Source organism: Syngnathoides biaculeatus, chromosome 17, assembly GCF_019802595.1.
Source record: "Syngnathoides biaculeatus isolate LvHL_M chromosome 17, ASM1980259v1, whole genome shotgun sequence".
In the NCBI taxonomy this organism is placed as follows: domain Eukaryota; kingdom Metazoa; phylum Chordata; class Actinopteri; order Syngnathiformes; family Syngnathidae; genus Syngnathoides; species Syngnathoides biaculeatus.
In genome coordinates this window covers 3,399,383-3,413,901 of record NC_084656.1, presented here as the reverse complement: position 1 = coordinate 3,413,901, position 14,519 = coordinate 3,399,383, and the positions used below count along the sequence as shown (strand labels likewise).

Sequence of the window (14,519 nt, the reverse complement as noted above, 5' to 3'; positions counted from 1 at the left end):
GTAGAAACAGTCATTTTTCACACCCAAATAACAACAAGCTGCTGTTCACTGCCAAACTTGAGCAGCTTTGCCAGGCTAAAGAGGCTCCCCTATCAAAATGGGGATAGCACGTATAATTCTGCTAGAAACTGATAGGAGATTTTAACCTCCATCCATCCATCCATTTTTTTAGCCGCCTATCCTCACCAGGGTCGCGGGAGTGCTAGAGCCTATCACAGGTGTCAACGGGCAGGAGGCAGGGTACACCCTAAACTGTTTGCCAGCCAATCGCAGGGCACATAGAGACAAACAGCCACACTCACAATCACACCCCAGGCAATTTAGAGTGTCCAATTAATGTTGCATGTTTTTAGGATGTGGGAGGAAACCCAATTGCCTGGAGAAAACGCACACAGGTATGGGGAGAACATGCAAACTCGACACAGGCGGGGCCAAGATTGAACCCGGACCTCAGAACTGTGAGCCCAATGCTTTCCAGGTGCTCACTGTACCCCCGAAATTGACTTCAAAGAGAAATTATGGAGTAAAGTTCCAAAAACAGTTTACCGCTAACAACTCTAAATCAGCCCAATGTGGATTACAATTGCTAACCAATGACAAAGCAACACCCCCCTTTAAGATGTAAACAATAAAGGACTAGGTGATGACTGCAACACTTTCTCCACCCCTCATCCCCCAGTTGCACCACCTTTTTGCTCACCACGCACTCAACAACAAAGGAAAATTATTTTTATTATTCTTTACATTATGTACACTTTGAATGCCTATTTTTAAGGTAAATGTACATAATTTTGTATTATTCTTTACATTATGCACACATTGAATGCTTATTTTTAGTATATAATATATATATAATTTCTGACCTTATTTGTTCTACTGTACTTTCTTTATATGTTTGGATTATTTGTATTGTTCCCAACATCTGGTCAAATATTCATACCAACAGCACCTTTGAAAAACATTTAGTGAGAGAATTGTGTTAATTATTTCAGCCTCTGTACATAAAATGTGTGTTGGTGTCATTTGAGTCAAGCAACAGTGGAGCAGAAACAGACTCACATGGTCTTCCATTGTAACGTCTTCTCTGGATAGGCCCAGTTTGGCTTTGGCAATGCCAGGTTGGATGATCATTTCTTTCAGAAACTGGGAATACACCTCCCTGTTAAAGAAGAAATGTTTATGAAAATTCCATGTTGCACTGCACTGAAGCCACTGAAGTTAAAGTGACCCTAAGGGCAACATGGTGGACACTCTGTAGTGAATACCAAAATATTTCCACTTTGAAAATATCAATGTATTTGAAATAATGAAAAAAATATTTATTTTTCATTTTCCTGCTTTAACCATACATTTCTATACAGTAATCACTACTTTTTCTAAAACACAAACAAACAGAAATTAATATGGATGTTCATGTGTCATAAACCTTTGTTTATATATACTTTTGTCAGTCGTCTTCTTTTCCTTTTGGCTTGTCCCGTTAGGGGTCACCACAGCGTGTCATTTTTTTCCATCTTAGCCTATCTCCTGCATCTTCCTCTCTCACACCAACTGACCTTATGTCTTCCCTCACAATATCCATCAATCTTCTCTTTGGTCTTCCTCTCGCTCCACCCTCAGCACCCTTCTAACAATATACCCACTGTCACGTCTCTGGACATGTCCAAACCATCGAAATCTGCTCTCTCGAACCTTGTCTCCAAAACATCCAACGTTGGCTGTCCCTCTATTGAGCTCATTTCTAATACTATCACACCTGCTCACTCCTAGAAAAAACCTCACCATCTTAATTTCTGCCACTTCCAGCTCTGCTTCCTGTTCTCTTCAGTGCCACCATCTCCAATCCGTACATCATGGCCGGCCTCACCACTGTTTTATAAACTTTGCCCTTCATCTTAGCAGAGATTCTTCTGTCACATAACACACCAGACACCTTCCACTAACTGTTCCAACCTGCTTGGACCCGTGTCTTCACTTCCTTACCGCACTCACCATTGCTCTGGATTGTTGACCTAAAATATTTGAAATCGTCCACCTTTGCTATCTCTTCTCCCTGCAGCCTCACTCTTCCCCCTCAACACTTCTCATTCATACACATATTCTGTTTTACTTCAGCTAATCTTCATTCCTCTCCTTTCCAGTGCGTACCTCCATCTTTGTTCCTCCACCTGCTTCCTGCTTTCACTGCTGATCAAAATGTCATCTGTGAACATCATGGTCCAAGGGGATTCCAGTCTACCCTCATCTGTCAGCCTATTCATTACCACAACAAACAGACAGGGGCTTAGAGCTGATCCCACCTCTACCTTAAATTCTTCTGTCACACCATCAGGACTAGCTGCCTTTACATTTTTCATCCTCATTAGTGCCTTTCTAACTTCCCCTTTACCAATCATTGCCACTTCCTGGTCCTTCACACTTGCCTCTTGTACTCTTCCTTCTCTCATGTTCTTCATTCATCAACTTCTCAAAGTATTATTTCCATCTATTTAGACACTATCTGAACCAGTCAACATATTCCCATCTCTATCCTTAATCACCCTTACCTGCTGCACATCCTTCCCATCTCTACCCTTTGTCTGGCCAACCTGTAGAGATCCATTTCTCCTTCTTTCGTGTCCAACCTGGTGTACGTCATCATATGCCTCGTTTTGCCTTGGCCACATCTACCTTTGCGCTACGTCGCATCTCAATGTATTCCTTTCGCCTCTCCTCAGTCCTCTCAGTGTCCCACTTCTTCTTTGCTAATCTCTTTCCTTGTATGACTTCCTGTACTTTCCACCACCTAGTCTCCTTCTCCCCTTTCCAACCAGAAGTACTCTCCTGCCTGTCCCTCTGATCACCTTGGCTGTAGTACTCCAGTCTTCTGGGAGCTCTTCGTGTCCACTGAGAGCCTGTCTCAACTCTTTCTGAAAGGCTGCACAACATTCTTCTATTCTTAGCTTCCACCACATGGTTCTCTGCTCTACCTTTGTCTTCTTAATCTTCTTACCCATCACCAGAGTCATCCTACACAACAACATCCTATGCTAACCCTCTGTTTGGTTGCTTCCATATAGAAGACCAACTTGTGAGAGTTATGTTGACAGTGCTGGCTTGGAGCTGAGAGGTAAGCAAAGATCTTCCCTAGTGACGTAAATCTCAGGAAATTCTAATGACCTGATTTCAGACTTTTCGGCAGAAAACCTGTCAGTCAAGAGTGGACAGTTTTTATTCATATTTCATGTTTATTGAGCTACCGGCGAGATTCAGAAATTCTAAAAAAAGGTCAGTTTGGCGAAACCTTGAATCTAATCAGGACCTTTATTCTCAAGAGATGAACGCAATTAAGGACTGAATCTTTATTTTTAATTCAATCTCGGCTTTGGAATGATTGCATTTTTTTGTCCTCTAGACAGTGTGAGAAGACCATGATGTAACCAACTGAGTGTGTCATACTGAACACCATTGCCTTTACTCTTAGTTTCTCTGCTATTTACAAAAGCCTTTAACAAACAGAATGGTTATCTTACCTTTCCTTTGTGAGGAATGTGTCCCATCGCGTCTGATCAAGAGGAAGGTAATTAAGAAGAATCTAAAGAGATTGGGACATAATTATGATTTAGAAACAGACACGCTGGATGCTGCATGTTCTAGAGAACCTTTACAAAAAATTTAATTCCATGGAAATTTTTCTTTCAATAATTCCATTCAAAATGTTAAACTTTCATTGATTGTACGTAGAGTCAATTTCAAGTATTTTTGTTTTTTGTTTTTTTTATAGAATTTGGGCTTCTAGCTCATAAATTCCACAAAATCAGGAATTCAAAAACTGAAGAAATCAGGACAAATTTTGCATGCCATAAATGTTTTAAACTGTTTCATACAATACTAAACTCAAAGTACTTCTACAAGTTGCCCTAGGTGTTATTAAATTGCTTCAGTTTGGTTCGATTAACTCCGTTGGGTTCAATATGGGGAAGACTCCAGATTTGAAAACTGGCCAGGAGACCATCATTGTGCCCTCAATAGGATGGGTAAGCCACAAAGTTCTATAGTTAAGGAGGCTGACTGTTCACAGAGTGCTATGTCAAAGCATAGAAATGGAAAGTCCAGTTGGAAGGAAAAAATGTGTCAGGAAAAGATACATCAGTAAAAGAGATGACCGTGGGTTGCAGCAGATTATAAAACAGAAGATTCAAGAATCTAGCAGAGATCCAGAAAGAGTGGATGAGTCAGAGCTTCCAAAACTACCACATTGAGATACATCCAGGAGATAGGATATGATTGTTGGGTTCTTCGGTTCAAGCCACTTCTGAGCCTGAGTAAATGGAGAAAGAAGGAGGAGGACCGGACTGTTGGACAGTGGTCCTCAGGTCCTCTTTTTGGATGAATGTAAATTGTGCCATTGTAGGAAGACAGCTAAAGAACACAACAAAAGCTCCTTGACGTCCAGTGTGAAACACTATATCCAGATCCTGATCAGTTTATTGAAGTTTAAGTTTTTTAATGTAATCAATCTTTTCCATGAAATTGAAATTTTATAGAAAGGTTCGTCCTAAAAGGTATTTTTGAATACGCAGTTGAAGCCAGAAGGTCACATACAAAATCACATTTCATTTTTTTTGTCTCACTGTCTGACTGTCTGTAAATCAGACTAAACCTCTTCTGTTTTGGGTCAGTTAGGATCACCGAAATTAATTAACTTTAAGTGCAACAATAATGAGAGAGAGAATTTCACATTTTCTTTGAGGTTTAAGGTTTACCTAGATGAAAAGTACTACACCATGCCTTTAATGAACAGCTGAGGTAATGGCTTTGGAAGCTCCTCTTAGGTTAACTGACAACGTGGGTTAATTGACAGCACACCGAGTGATGTATTTAAGGCCACACCTCAAAAAATTTGCTTCCTTGTTTGGAATCATGGGGAAAATAAAAAAAAATGACAATCATCCATGAAATCAGAAAAAGAATCGTGTAGGTCCACAGGTCTGGCTCATCCATGGGTGAAATTTCCAGATGCTTGTGGGGACCAGGTTTAACTCTTCAAAGAATTATACGCAAATAGACACATCATCGGAATGTCTAGTCATTACACCCCTCAGGAAGGAGACTGACTCTGTGTCCCAGAGATGAACAGGTTTGGTCCAAAATCTGTAAATCAACCACAGAACAAAACCTAATGAGCTTGTGAAGATGCTAGATGAAGGTGGGAAGAAAGTGACATTTTCCACAGTGAAACGAGTCCTGCACTGACATGGGGTGAAAGGTCATTGACCGAGAATGAAGCCATTACTCCTTAAGAAACATAAAAAGACAGATTACAATTTGCAAAAAGACACCAAGACAAAGATCTTAACTTATGGAGACATGTCCTGTGGTTGAGCTCTTTGGCCATAATGATCAAGGTCATATCTTGAGAAAAATGGGGGAACCTTTGACCTGAGAACACCATACCAACTGTAAAGCATGGATGTGGCAGGATAACGTTGTGGGGCCGTTTTGCTGCAGCAGGAACTGGAGCTCTTCATAAAATAGATGACATCATGAAGAAAGAACACTAGATGAACATATTACTGCAACAACTCAATAGATCTACCAGGAATTTTAAACTTGGCCGTAAATGGGTCTACCAAATAGAAATTGACACAAAGCGTAGTGCAAAAATGATTAAAAATTGGCTCGAAGATAGAGTCAACGTTTTGGAGTGGCCATCACACCTGATCTAAATCCCATTAAAAACCTGCGGGCAGATCTGAAAAGGCAAGTGCAAGCAAGGCAACCGACAAACCTGACTCAGTTACACCAGTTCTGTCATGAGTAATGGACCAGGATTCCAGCAGAGTACTAGAAGCTTGTGAAAGGATACCCAAAATGTTTGACCCAAGTTATGCATTTCAAAAGAAATGCTACAAGATACTAATTAAATGCATGTAAACTTTTGACCTCGAAGAAAATATAAAATTCTATAAGAAATTGCCTCATTATTGTGGCATTCAACAAAATTAAATAATTTTGGTGCTCTTGACTGACCTGAAATAGGGGAGGCTTACTCTGATTTGACTTTAGACAGTGAGACATAAAATGAAATGTGAGATACCCATTTTCATTTTAAATATACATTCATTCATTCATTTAAAAAAAAGATATTTACAATAATATTAAAAAGAGTTGTCTTTGATCAAACAATATACAGTCGTGCTTTAAGATACAAGTTTAATTATTCCATGACCATGCTATTACCATAAAAAAAAAAAAAAAAAAAAAAAGCTTGACGATCTGAAACACACCGTCTGGGCAACGAAGGAGTGGCTTCGTAAGAACCATTTCAAGGTCCTGGAATGGCCTAGCGCCTTAGCAAGTCTCTAGATCTCACCACAACGGAAAACATTTGGAGGGAACTGAAAGTCTCTGTTGCCCACCGACACCCCCAAAACATCACTGCTCTTAAGGAGATCTACATGCGGGAATGGTCCAAAATACCAGTCACAGTGTGATGACCTTGTAAAGACTAGACCAGGGCTCAGCAACCTTTTTGAGGCTGAGGGCTACTTCGTGAGCATCAATCGTATGAAGGGCTACGTGACCTGTTTGCCGCAGATTTCAGACTCAGTTCATTACAAGTACATAAAATATTTTTGTTTTAATTTATTGTTGTAAATGACATTACAGGTATTATGAAATTTTAATTCATGTAAGCAATTCAGATTCAGAATTTAAAGCACAAATAATAGTAACAATTTGTGGCCTGTGGTATTTTTAGAACATACCTTACAGGCACCTTATATGGTCCTCATGGGCTACCATTCGCCCGCGGCACCGCGTTGGTGACCCCTGCACTAGACCTATGTCATTGCCAGGAAAGGGTATATAACAAAGTATTGAGATGAATTTGGTTTGCCTTTAAAATAATTTACTAGCAAAATGTATATATATATATATATATATATATATATATATATATACACACACACATACAGATACACACGTTTTTCTGAATTTTTTCACCCCCATTTTGTCTCTCATTGGGGCTGTATACCTATGATGATAGTTACAGGCTTCTCTTATTTTTATAAGTGAGAGAACTTGCACAGTTGATTGCGATACAAGATAGACAGCAAAAGATAATAACTCAAAGCACCCAAGAATGGCTAAGAGCAAAACATTCATTGCCCTTCTTGAGCCCTGATTTTAAGCCTATTGAACATCTGTGAAAGGACGTGAAACATGCCGTCTGGAGAAAACACTCCTAAAACCTGAGAAAACTGGAGAAGTTTGCTCATGAGTGGACCGATATACCCGCTGAGAGGTGCAGAAGTCTTATTCAATATTATAAAAATTGTTTGATTGCATTTATTTTATCATAGGTTGTTGAAAAAAATAAGTTAAGGGTACCGTCACATTTTTTGTCCAGGGATATTGAACTTGTTAATGCTGTTGGACCACAAGTCAAAAGTTGTGTAATTTTCATTTGTTCATATAAATTACACTTTTATTAATCTAACATACACACAGCACAATATATTGACAATAAAAAAATTAATTTAATTTTTTGCAGATTTATTAAAAAAGAAAGTGAAATATCACACATTCATTAAGTATTTCTAGACCCACTCCATGTAATTTTACTAATAACTAGCATAATCGTTGATTTTGTTTTTCCGTTTTCGGCCTTGGTTTCCTCATTTTCGATTTTTGGCACAAAATTTTCATTTTGGTGCATTATTAATAAAAGATCAACACAGACAGTATCTCAATTATATATACATATTTTTTTAAATCTCTATTACACTGTTTACATTTACCTTCCAGCAAAGTGCCCGAATGCCTCCTTCAAATGGAATTCCTAAGATAAAAAGAGAAATGGATTGTGAAACAATGTTTAACAATTGCCTTACCAGAGCAATACATAATGATAATGAGGGGAAATTACCATTGAAGCACAGCTCTCTTAGTGTTTTCAAGTTTATGTTTTCTTCTGTCAAAGCTACCTTGAAGTCCTGTATTCTGTGAAAAAGAATTGTGTTTTTATCAGAACCACCATCAAATTAAAGCCTCAGTTAAAGTGACCCGAAGGGCAACATAGTGGACACTCTGTAGTGAATACCAAAGTATTTCCACTTTGAAATTATCAACCCACTAATGTTCATAGAAAATTATGTATTTGAAATAATAAACAATTATTTATTTATTTTCCTGCTTTAACCATACATTTCTACACGGTAATCACTACTTTTTCTAAAACACAAACAAACAGAAAATAATAAGTTGATACATGGATGTTCATGTGTCATAAACCTTTGTTTATATATACTTTTGTCAGTCGTCTTCTTTTCCTTTTGGCTTGTCGCGTTAGGGGTCACCACAGCGTGTCATTTTTTTCCATCTTAGCCTATCTCCTGCATCTTCCTCTCTCACACCAACTGCCCTCATGTCTTCCCTCACAATATCCATCAATCTTCTCTTTGGTCTTCCTCTCGCTCCACCCTCAGCACCCTTCTAACAATATACTCACTGTCACGTCTCTGGACATGTCCAAACCATTGAAATCTGCTCTCTCGAACCTTGTCTCCAAAACATCCAACGTTGGCTGTCCCTCTATTGAGCTCATTTCTAATACTATCACACCTGCTCACTCCTAGAAACACCTCAACATCTTAATTTCTGCCACTTTCAGCTCTGCTTCCTGTTCTCTTCAGTGCCACCATCTCCAATCCGTAAATCATGGCCGGCCTCACCACTGTTTTATAAACTTTGCCCTTCATCTTAGCAGAGATTCTTCTGTCACATAACACACCAGACACAAACACACCAGACACCTTCCGCCAACTGTTCCAACCTGCTTGGACCCGTGTCTTCACTTCCTTACCGCACTCACCATTGCTTTGAATTGTTGACCCAAAATATTTGAAATCGTCCACCTTTGCTATCTCTAACCCCTGCAGCCTCACTCTTCCCCCTCAACACTTCTCATTCATACACATATATTCTGTTTTATTTCAGCTAATCTTCATTCCTTTCCTTTCCAGTGCATACCTCCATCTTTGTTCCTCCACCTGCTTCCTGCTTTCACTGCTGATAAAAATGTCATCTGTGAACATCATGGTCCATGGGGATTCCAGTCTACCCTCATCTGTCAGCCTATTCATTACCACAATAAACAGACAGGGGCTTAGAGCTGATCCCACCTCTACCTTAAATTCTTCTGCCACAGCATCGGGACCAGCTGCCTTTACATTTTTCATCCTCATTAGTGCCTTTCTAACTTCCCCTTTACTAATCATTGCCACTTTCTGGTCCTTCACACTTGCCTCTTGTACTCTTCCTTCTCTCATGTTCTTCATTCATCAACTTCTGAAAGTATTCTTTCCATCTATTTAGACACTATCTGAACCAGTCAACACATTCCCATCTCTATCCTTAATCACCCTTACCTGCTGCACATCCTTCCCATCTCTACCCTTTTGTCTGGCCAACCTGTAGAGATCCATTTCTCCTTCTTTCGTGTCCAACCTGGTGTACGTCATCATATGCCTCGTTTTGCCTTGGCCACATCTACCTTTGCGCTACGTCGCATCTCAATGTATTCCTTTCGCCTCTCCTCAGTCCCCTGTGTCCCACTTCTTCTTTGCTAATCTCTTTCCTTGTATGACTTCCTGTACTTTCCACCACCTAGTCTCCTTCTCCCCTTTCCAAACAGAAGTACTGTCCTGCCTATCTCTCGAATCACCTTGGCTGTAGTCGTCCAGTCTTCTGGGAGCTCTTACTGTCCACTGAGAGCCTGTCTCAACTCTTTCTGAAAGGCTGCACAACATTCTTCTATTCTTAGCTTCCACCACATGGTTCTCTGCTCTACCTTTGTCTTCTTAATCTTCTTATACATCACCAGAGTCATCCTACACAACAACATCCTCTGCTAACGGGCTTCACTCTCCCTTACCACTATCTTGCAGTCAGTAACCTCCCTTCAGATTACATCATCTGTACAAAATATAATCCACCTACGTGGTTCTACCTTAACTCTTGTAGGTGACTATGTTCCTGCCGCTTCTGAAAAAAAAGTGTTCACTATTGCCATTTCCATCCTTTTTGCAACCACCATCTGTTCCTCAAAGTTCCTTTCCTGGATGCATAGCCACTAATAACATTATACATAACACCCTCTATTTCAAGTTTCAGATTCATCACTCAATCAGATACTCTTTTCTCCTCCAAGACATTCTTAGCCAGTTCTTCCTTTAAATAACCCCTACTCCATTTCCCTTCCCATCTACTCCATGGTAAAATCATTTAAACCCTGCTCCTAAACTCCTACTTTTCCACCTGCTCTTTTGGATGCACAATATAACAACCTAATCATCATGTAAACCAACTCCTGAGCTTTTCCTGTCATACTCCAAACATTCAAAGTACCAACACTCAGTTGGAGGCTCTGCTCGTTCCTCTTCTTCTGCCGATGAATCCGGTTTCCTCCTCTTCGTTCTCTATGACCTACAGTAGCTGAATTTCCACCAACATCCTGCAGCTTCGCAGTGCCGGGGGCGGTCGTTTTTAACCCGGGCCACGATCAATTTGGTACCGTATACATTTGTTTGGCAGTTTTATGCCGGATGCCCTTCCTGACACAACCCTCAGTATTTATCTGGGCTTGGGACAGGCCTACAGATTCCATTGGCTTATGCACCCATAGAGCTGCATTACTATGTGGGCACAAGCCAGTGCAATCTGTAGGCCGGTCTTTTGTCAATCAATACATTTGTGAAAATCATGTGCTCCTTGGTAGTTCATGAATAAACCCTACATACTGTATGTGGGCATGTTGAAATACAATGCTACAATACAATAGTGCAAGAAAAACCTGTAAACAAAGTGGAGAAAAAATTGTGCATTTAATAGACTTAATATTTAACAATGAATTAGGGCAGTGACCCACGCCTCCTCGAATCGTCACCTTATTGTGGTGGAGGGGTTTGTGTGACCCAATGATCCTAGGAGCTTATTTGTCTTGGGTTTCATGCCAGGGTCACCCATGCCAAACAGGTGCTAGGTAAGGGACCAGACAAAGTTCAGCTCCATCAACCCCTATGATGAATAAGAACAGTGGATTGAGGTTTCCCTTGCCCAGACGCGGGACACTGGGGCCCCCTCTGGAGCCAGGCTTAGAGGTGGGGCTCGAAGGTGAGCACCTGGTGGCCGAACCTGCACCCATGGGGCTAGGCCGGTAACAGCCCAAAAGGGTAACATGGGTCTCCCTTCCCATGGGCTCACCACCTGTGAGAGGGGCCATAGGGGTCAGGTGAAATGTCAGCTGGGAAGTAGCTGAAGGCGGGGACCTTGTCAATCCGATCCCCAGCTACAGAAAATCGCTCTAGAGACATGGAATGTCACCTCTCTGGCTGGTGTGTGAGGTCGAGAGGTTCCTACTAGATAGTCAGACTCGCATCTACACACTGCTTGGGCTCCGGTACCAATCCTCTTGAGAGGGGATGAACTGTGTTCCACTCTGGAGCTTCTCACAGTGATAGGTGCCAAGCAGGTGTGGGTATACTTGTTGCCCCCCGGCTCGGCGCCTGTACATTTGGGTTTATACCGGTGGATGAGAGGGTAGCCTCCCTCCGCCTTCTCCTCTATATTTATTATTTTTCATTGGACTGTTTTATACTTACCTATTGCCAATTGTATGACCTGTCCAAACTTGTAAAAAATGTGGATTAAATCACCAAGGTAGGAGCAGTGAAATAGTGTGCAACCCAGGACTTCCCTCTTATTAAGAAAATATTATTTATACAAGCTTACATCAGAAATGTTATGATGTGGTGTGTAAAAATTAAACAATTCTGCAAGTGACTCAATTACATATCTGAAAATAATAAAAAATAGTCCCGATTATTTTAAATTTGTAACAGCATAATCAAAGATCCTTTCGGAATTGACAATGCGTTTACTCACCACTACTCATCTCCATTGAGCTAACTACTATCAGAACCTTCTCATATTGATGCCTCGCCATATAATTTTGGGTGTGGCAGCTCCTTCGCCATCAAAGTCTGTCTAACTGATGTTAAACATGCTAATTGTGAATAGAGCTCTGGTAGTGCTGGTCCTGATGGTCTGGAGCTGAAGTTTTTGACGATTTATGTCTACTATCCAAGTTATTAAATCTATTCTTACCCACGTGAAGTTCCAATTAGTTGGAACATGCTAGAGTTCGTCCTTTGCACAAAGGTGGTGATCCTCATGACCTACTGTATTTCTATTAGACGGGATGGTGGAGCAGCTGGAAAGCGTTGGCCTCACAGTTCTGAGGACCTGGGTTCAATCCCAGGCCTCCCTGTGTGGAGTTTGCATGTTCTCCCTGTGCCTGTGTGCGTTTTCTCCGAGCACTCTGGTTTCCTCCTTCATCATAATTACATGCAACATTAATTGGACACTTTAAATTGCGCCAAGGTGTGATTGTGAGTGCGGCTGTTTGTCTCTACATGCCCTGCGATTAGCTGGCAACTAGTTCAAGGTGTACCCTGCCTCCAGCCCGTTGACAGCTGGGATAGGCTCCAGCACTCCCGCGACCCGTGTGACGATAAGCGGCTAAGAAGATGGATGGATGTATTTCTATTAGTAGTAGTAGATTTTACACCGATCTGAACAGTTTGATCAGTATCTGCCAATAATTACCATTGTTTGCTGACCGGCCAATCGGCTTTCTTGTCGCCGTGGCATATGAACCCAAAAGGTAGTTTATTTTAAGCCCTGTCACATCTTACGGTGTTGTACTGTAACTATCTGTCAGCCAATAATGTTTTTTTTCTCCATCTTCTCAATGAACAAACACATCATTAGTGTGGGACTATTTTGTGGTATCTCAGACAGACAGCAAAAGTTGTTGACAGTCTGGACAACTGATGTACATTGTGGTGAACGTCATCTAAATGCTTCAATAACAAATTTGATCATTCACCAAAAGAAACAAAAAGAGAATTTATATTGCACATTTCAAACACAAGGTAACTCAATGAGCTTTACATGACTAAAAGCATTTAAAAACAAAGAAATGAACATTTTAAAAAGATTTTAAAAACAGAAAATAAAAGTACAACTAAAACAGTGTACAGTGCAAGAAATATCTTTTGACATGAAAGCCTAAAAACCATGAGGAGAAAATGTTTTTTGTTTTATTTAACAGGACTTGAAGACATTCACATTCAACCTGATGTCACTTCTTTTGTCATTTAATACATTTGTGTACAGCAATAGCGGAATGCTGCTTCACCATGTTTTCTTTTGACTCTGTGCTCCACTATTTGATCTGAGTTTGTCGATCTCAGAGCCCTACTTGGTTTATATTCCATTAGCATTTCATTCATTTGTTCAGGACCGAAGTCATTTAGTGATATAAAGACCAGAAACAGAACCTTAAAATCTATTATATGCTCTATGATATGCTCGAAACTCTTTATTCTGGCCAGAAATTGAGCACCAGCTTTCTGAATGAGCTGCAGCTGTTTAATAATCTTATGGGGGAGTCCAGTCAGAAAATCATTACAATATTGAAGTCTACTTGAGATAAAAGCATGAATGAGCTTCTCCTGGTGTGGTTGACACATACAACCCGCCATTCTAAATTTGATTTGATATGACTATTGAAGGTCAGATTGGAATCTGGCAGAACAACAAGGTGGCTTTGCTTTTTAAAGATAGTTAATCCAGGTATTTACGAACAGCAATCCTTTTTTTCTTCATTGCCATTAATTCTCAGTTTTGTTGTGGTTTACTTTGGATATGTTCTTCAGTTGGTAAAAGACAGATTTAATAATTTATTTAATATAACTGTTGAAAGTCAGGTCAGAACCCATCAGAATACCAAGGTTTCAGACTTGGTCTTTCGTCATTAAGTGTTGTGAGTCCGGGTATTTACTAACGGCAAATGTTTTTTCTTTATTGCCAAAAACAATTCTCAGTTTTTTGTGGTTTAGTTGAAGACTACCATCCAGTTATTATTTACCACTGTGAAAAACAAATCCCCTCAATAAGACTGTGGCAAAATACCTCCATTCAACTGTACACATCTGGTGACAATGCTAAATATATCTGTGTTATCTGCATAGCTATTATAGTCAAAAATGAAAGTTCTAAAGAGTTTGACCTAAGAGTAGCATATACAGGCTGAAGAAGAGGAGTCTAGGAACTGACCCCTGACGAATCCCATAGGTCATTTGTTGAGATTAAGCACTTCCAATAGTTACAAAGTAACTCCTTTCCTCCAGGTACGACCTGAACCATTTAAGGACTGCTCCATTTAGTCCTGCCCATGTTTCAAACCTGTTCAGCAGTATATTATGATCAAAAGCCGCACTAACATCCGACAAAACCAGAACTCACACCTTTCCTGAGTCAGACTTCAATCTTACATCATTTAGCACTTTGATAAGAGTATATTATGTACTGTGATGAGTTCGGAAACCTGATTGAAATTTGCCAAAAACTCCACATAAGTTCAAGAAATTTTTGAATTGATTAGAAATAGCTCAAAAATCTTGGCTAAC

The 14,519-nt window shown here is 40.2% G+C and overlaps 1 protein-coding gene across 8 annotated transcripts in view; it reads right to left on the bottom strand.

The window, feature by feature from the left end:
• tbc1d13 (TBC1 domain family, member 13) overlaps positions 1 to 14,519 on the bottom strand; it is a 35,248-nt gene that overhangs the window by 16,501 nt on the left and 4,228 nt on the right. For all 8 annotated transcript variants that reach the window (XM_061801761.1, XM_061801760.1, XM_061801758.1 and 5 more), the window contains 4 exons: positions 7,913 to 7,986; positions 7,785 to 7,825; positions 3,513 to 3,574; positions 1,060 to 1,159 (listed from right to left, as the gene is read on the bottom strand). In XM_061801761.1, the coding sequence (XP_061657745.1) occupies positions 1,060 to 1,159; positions 3,513 to 3,574; positions 7,785 to 7,825; positions 7,913 to 7,986 (277 nt within the window). The remainder of the gene's footprint in view (positions 1 to 1,059; positions 1,160 to 3,512; positions 3,575 to 7,784; positions 7,826 to 7,912; positions 7,987 to 14,519) is intronic.